The sequence below is a fragment of the Oncorhynchus masou genome, chromosome 12, assembly GCF_036934945.1.
Source record: "Oncorhynchus masou masou isolate Uvic2021 chromosome 12, UVic_Omas_1.1, whole genome shotgun sequence".
Classification (NCBI taxonomy): Eukaryota; Metazoa; Chordata; class Actinopteri; order Salmoniformes; family Salmonidae; genus Oncorhynchus; species Oncorhynchus masou.
In genome coordinates, this window is record NC_088223.1 from 68,538,318 (window position 1) to 68,544,319 (window position 6,002).

Genomic DNA, 6,002 nt, shown 5'->3' on the forward strand with positions numbered 1-6,002 from the left:
GTGAGCAAATGAGGTGAGATAAGGGAGGTAAAGGCAAAAAAATGCCATGGTGGCAAAGTAAATACAATATAGCAAGTAAAACACTGGAATGGTAGATTTGCAGTGGAAGAATGTTCAAAGTAGAAATAAAAATAATGGGGTGCAAAGGAGCTAAATAAATACATTTAGTAAATATAGTAGGGAAAGAGGTAGTTGTTTGAGCTACATTTTAGGTGGGCTATGTACAGGTGCAGTAATCTGTGAGCTGCTCTGACAGTTGGTGCTTAAAGCTAGTGAGGGAGATACGTGTTTTCAGTTTCAGAGATTTTTGTAGTTCGTTCCAGTCATTGGCAGCAGAGAACTGGAAGGAGAGGCGGCCAAAGAAAGAATTGGTTTTGGGGGTGACCAGAGAGATATACCTGCTGGAGCGCGTGCTACAGGTGGGTGATGCTATGGTGACCAGCGAGCTGAGATAAAGGGGACTTTACCTAGCAGGGTCTTGTAGATGACATGGATACAGTGGGTTTGGCGACGAGTATGAAGCGAGGGCCAGCCAGCGAGACGTACAGGTCGCAATGGTGGGTAGTATATGGGGCTTTGGTGACAACGAATTGCACTGTGATAGACTGCATCCAATTTGTTGAATAGGGAATTGGAGGCTATTTTGTAAATGACATCGCCGAAGTCGAGGATTGGTAGGATGGTCAGTTTTACAAGGGTATGTTTGGCAGCATGAGTGAAGGATGCTTTGTTGCGAAATAGGAAGCCAATTCTAGATTTAACTTTGGATTGGAGATGTTTGATGTGGGTCTGGAAGGAGAGTTTACAGTCTAACCAGACACCTAGGTATTTGTAGTTGTCCACGTATTCTAAGTCAGAGCTGTCCAGAGTAGTGATGTTGGACAGGCGGGCAGGTGCAGGCAGCGATCGGTTGAAGAGCATGCATTTAGTTTTACTTGTATTTAAAGGCAATTGGAGGGCACGGAAGGAGAGTTGTATGGCATTGAAGCTTGCCTGGAGGGTTGTTAACACAGTGTCCAAAGAAGGGCCAGAAGTATACAGAATGGTGACGTCTGCGTACAGGTGGATCAAAGACTCACCAGCAGCAAGAGCGACATCATTGATGTACATTATTGAAGTTACACGCTATAGATATGTAGCAATTTAAGTTTGTATTTCTCTGGGGGGGGGGGGGATAACAATGAGGTGGTGTATGTCCACAGTCCATACTCTAGCTACTGGTCAGAGCATCAAGTGAGACGTGAAGGTGAGTTTTTTTTTTTTTTTTTTTTTACTGCGCCTGCCTAGATGTATTTCTATGACTTCCGATAGAGTAAGGAAGCCAACGTTATGCAGCAACGTTAGCAAGGGCTAGCAGTAGCCCCAACGGAACAAGATCATACGACGGATCAGGTAGATATTGTTATTTGTGCTTTACACGTTTCATAGTAACTAGCTAATACAATAATATGTTTAAGTCAAAACTATTCCCAACGTGAGTTGGCTAGCCTGGTGGTTTCCAGCTAGCGAGCCATCTTGACGTCACCAATGCTGGCAAACTGAGCAACCTAGCTATCCCAATGTAGCTTGGCTACGTGCTGTTGTATTTAACTATGTGTAATAGAAGACTGATTCGAGAGAGCGAACATTTTATTTTAGTTAACTTCCAGTGATGCTAGCTAGCTAGCATTGGCATACAATATTGTTTCCACAGTATCTGGGCTCGTTAACGGCAGCTAATGCTACATGCCATTTGGATGCTAGTTAGCTACTGCATAGCTTGTTGTCCGTCATTTAATTGTTGCTAGGTAACCTTAGCTAGTTCAGTGTTTATACAATCAACTAATTCATTTGCAGAAAACCAACACCGGGATTGTTTTATCCAGCCAAGTTCGTTTGCTCTTTATCTCGCTGGCATCATACAGGCCAGTCAGGTTTTGATTTAGGCGCCCAGACATGTACACCACATGACCAAAAGTATGTGGACACCAGCTCGTCGAACTTCTCATTCCAAAATCATGGGCATTCATATGGAGTTGGTCCCCCCCGTTGTTGCTATAACAGCTTTCCACTAGATGTTGGAACATTGCAGCGTAGACTTGCTTCTATTCAGCCGCAAGACCATTAGTGAGGTAGGGCATTGATGTGGGGCTAGGCTCGCAGTTGAAGTTCATCCCAAAGGTGACTGATGGGATTGTGGTCAGGGCTCTGCAGGCCAGTCAAATTCTTCCACACCGATCTCGACAAACCATTTCTGTATGGACCTCGCCTTGTGCACGTGTTTCATGCTGAAACAGAAAAGAGCCTTTCCCAAACTGTTGCCACAGTTGGAAGCACAGAATCGTCTAGTATGTCATTGTATGCTGTTGCGTTAAGATTTCCCTTCACTGGAACTAAGGGGCCTAATCCGAACCATGAAACCGCACCAGACCATTATTCCTCCTCCACCAAACTTTACAGTTGGCACTATGCATAATGTTCTCCTGGCATCTGCCAAACCCAGATTTGTGAAGTGTAATTCATCACTCAAGAGAAAGCATTTCCACTGCTCTAGAGTCCAATGGCGGTGAGCTTTACACAACTCCAGTCGATGCTTGGCGCAAGGTGATCTTAGGCTTGTGTGTGGTTGCTCGGCCATGGAAACCCATTTCATTACGTTCTCTAGGAACAGTTATTGTGCTGAAGTTGCAACCAAGGACAGATTTGTACATGCTTCAGCACTCTGTGGTCCTGTTCTGTGAGCTTGTGTTGCCTACCACTTTGCGGCTGAGCCGTTGTTGCTCCTAGACATTTCATCTTCACGATAACAGCATTTACAGTTGTTCGGGCAGCTCTAGCAGGGCAGGCATTTGACAAACTGACTTGTTTGAAAGGTAGCATCCTGTGACATGTTGAAAGTCACTGAGTTCTTCAGTACGGACATTCTACTGCCAATGCTTGTCTATGGAGATTGCATGGCTGTGTGCTTGATTTTTATACACTTGTCAGCAATGGGTGTGGTTGAAATAGCTGAATCCACACATTTTGAAGATATATATTAGTTTGTGTTAACTCCAGCTACTGCACACAACTTTAACTATCATTTTGCAGTTATTTGATGATTAGCTGAATGGCATAGATAACGTTCAACCTCTTCTTGAATTTTTTTCAACAGACTGTTCCCTGAAAGTGCTGCAGAATTGTCGGGGTTTTCAGTCCTTTCCTCAACCTGCAAAAATGCCAGCTGCACTGGCAGATACCAGTCAGATTATCTGTGAGGTCTGGGCAAGCAATGTGGATGAGGAAATGAGGAAAATCCGACAGATAATTCAAAGCTACAACTTCATTGCCATGGTAATATATCATGATAAATGTGCCTTATGCAAATTTTTTCATTGATTCTTAGTAGATCTATGAAGGTTTTGGTATGTATTGTGTAAACTTTTTTTTGTCATTAATGATGTCCTTGTTCCAACAGGACACAGAATTCCCCGGAGTGGTGGTTCGACCCATTGGCGAGTTTCGCAGTACGGTAGACTACCAGTACCAGCTCTTGAGGTGCAACGTGGACCTTCTGAAAATCATCCAACTGGGACTGTCATTTATGAACGAGGATGGAGACTATCCCCCTGGAACGACGACATGGCAGTTCAATTTCAAATTTAATTTAACGTGGGTCTTAATCCTTGTTATAAAACAGTATAGCCAGGAATGAGATTAAAACTATGCTATGCTTATGTTTTGGGGTAGGATCTGATGCGTCGTTAGAAGGCTCTTGAGTAATCGTCTGTTCTTTTGTAAACAGAGAGGATATGTACTCCCAGGACTCGATAGACTTACTTCAGAACTCCGGCCTCCAATTCAAAAAGCACGAGGAAGAGGGGATTGACACACTCTACTTTGCTGAGCTCCTGATGACATCCGGTTTAGTGCTGTGTGAAAATGTCAAGTGGCTCTCCTTTCACAGGTAGGGATGTGTTGCGATGTAGGTGGGCCTAGCATTTTTTTCTGGTAAACAGGATAAACTCTGGGCCCTAGTCATAAACACTCCCAACAGTGCCCTAGTAGTCATTTGCAAAATCAAGTTGTAATGAATCTCCTTGTCGTATTTCTCATTTGCAGCGGGTACGATTTTGGCTACCTGGTGAAGCTATTAACAGACACTCGGCTACCTGAGGAGGAACATGAGTTCTTCCAGATCCTCAATCTCTTCTTCCCTGCAATCTATGATGTCAAATATCTGATGAAGAGCTGCAAAAACTTGAAGGTAAATAGACATTCCTGGTAACTTGCTTATGTTATTTGCAAAACCAATGAACGCACTGTTGGCTGCCAAATGTCTCAACTTAGTTAGCCTGCTGAGCTGAAGCCTAGGCATTAGCTTGATTACCTAATGCAAGTTAAGTCTCAGGCAAGGTTACTCCATCACACAAGCATGGCTCATCAAACCACCTCAGTTAGTCAATGCTGGCCTATAGTGAGGTGTCCACCTTTTTACAAATATATTTTATTTCACCAAAATGTGACTGACATGAAATGTCCTTTGACTTCCTCTGAGGCAGAGCATATGTCTCCAGTTAGCTGAGTGTCAACATGTGTTTGTTCAGGGAGGACTCCAAGAGGTGGCTGACCAGCTGGAACTAAAGAGGATCGGGAGACAACACCAGGCCGGTTCGGATTCGCTGCTCACAGGGATGGCCTTCTTTAGGATGAAAGAGGTACCTATTGTCTGTCTTCCATGACAACTAATAGGTGAAAGGACAGATTTAACGTTGTACTTACACCTGTCAAGTCTTTTTTTGAAGAGTGGTCAGGAAAGAAAAGATTGGGAAGTTTGAGAACTAGTCTCGATGAGGACTGGCATCTTGGGAGTTACATGAAACAAGTTGTCTTCTTTTGCAGCTTTTCTTTGAAGACAACATTGATGACGCAAAGTATTGTGGGCGATTGTATGGATTGGGCTCTGGGTCCACTCAAAATCAGAACGGCATCTCAAGCTCTTCCCAAGAGGAAACCAACAACAAGCACTGATCGACCGCGAGGCCATCAAGTGGAAGCCACACTTGTTTTAACCTATCCAGTAGATGTTTATTTTCTCCCCCCACTCCCAGAATACATGAGATTAATTTGTGTCCAGCTTCACCAGCTGCAAAAAGGACATTGGTTACCAGACTCTGCTCTTGAACCCATTTTGTTCTGTCATAGTTGATTTTACTGCAGACTGTCATTCAAATTCCCTATTGTACCACTATTGAGCCTTTATCACCCAGGACCAGTATTCAGAAACCTTTGTTTATCAGCATTGCAGTAACAACTCTTTTAAAAGCATGGGACCAGCTCTTGTATTGTACTTCGAATAAGAAGTTTAGCATTTGAAAGTGCTCAACAATTATCTGCACTGCTTTTCAAAACCAACGTTATTTAAACCCAACTGTAGCTCAAGCCTTGGTATCAATCAGAAAACCAGTTCTTTGTTGGATACATGCTTGTAGGATCATACCATTTTTAAAGTAAAATTTCACAGAAGTTTTAGATGGGTGCCAGGCTGGTCTGAGTATAAATGTTAGGGGCACACTGCAGTTCTGTGCAACATTTGCTTTTAATTTGTTCACTGCTCTGTTTAAAAAGATGGTTTGTGGTTGCTATTGTTTTTACAACATGCATTGTTTGAAACAGTTGTATATTAAAAAAAATCTATTTTCAATAGTATTTCCTATTTTGGGCATGCCTTATTGAACCAATTCTGTCCCTGTTGCAAAATATTTAGGTGAAAGGGTTGCACTGCAGAGCCTTTTTATCCATATCATGCTGCCATTTCTTCCTAGACCAAGCTTTTGCTATAGTTGTAACATGCAACCAATTCTCACATATGCTCCTAAATATTTTGCTGTGCTACCTGGAATTTTTATTTAGAGCCTTAGACATCAGGGCCTATGATCGAGGGATACTCTAACCACAGTAATGTACACAATTGAGTGGGCCTAGGCCCCCAGCAGTGCAAAGACATTGAACTAAAATCCTACTTCTGAATCAATACACATTTA

At 42.9% G+C, this 6,002-nt stretch overlaps 1 protein-coding gene across 1 annotated transcript; it reads left to right on the plus strand.

Annotated features, from left to right (window-relative positions):
- Positions 1–1,263: 1,263 nt before the first annotated feature.
- On the plus strand, positions 1,264–5,667 carry cnot8 (CCR4-NOT transcription complex, subunit 8). The gene is made up of 7 exons (XM_064981770.1): positions 1,264–1,392; positions 3,134–3,312; positions 3,437–3,630; positions 3,764–3,925; positions 4,081–4,225; positions 4,566–4,676; positions 4,861–5,667. The coding sequence occupies exons 2-7, from the start codon at positions 3,196–3,198 to the stop codon at positions 4,987–4,989; spliced, it is 858 nt and encodes a 285-aa protein (XP_064837842.1). The 5' UTR covers positions 1,264–1,392; positions 3,134–3,195; the 3' UTR covers positions 4,990–5,667.
- The last annotated feature ends 335 nt before the right edge of the window (positions 5,668–6,002 follow it).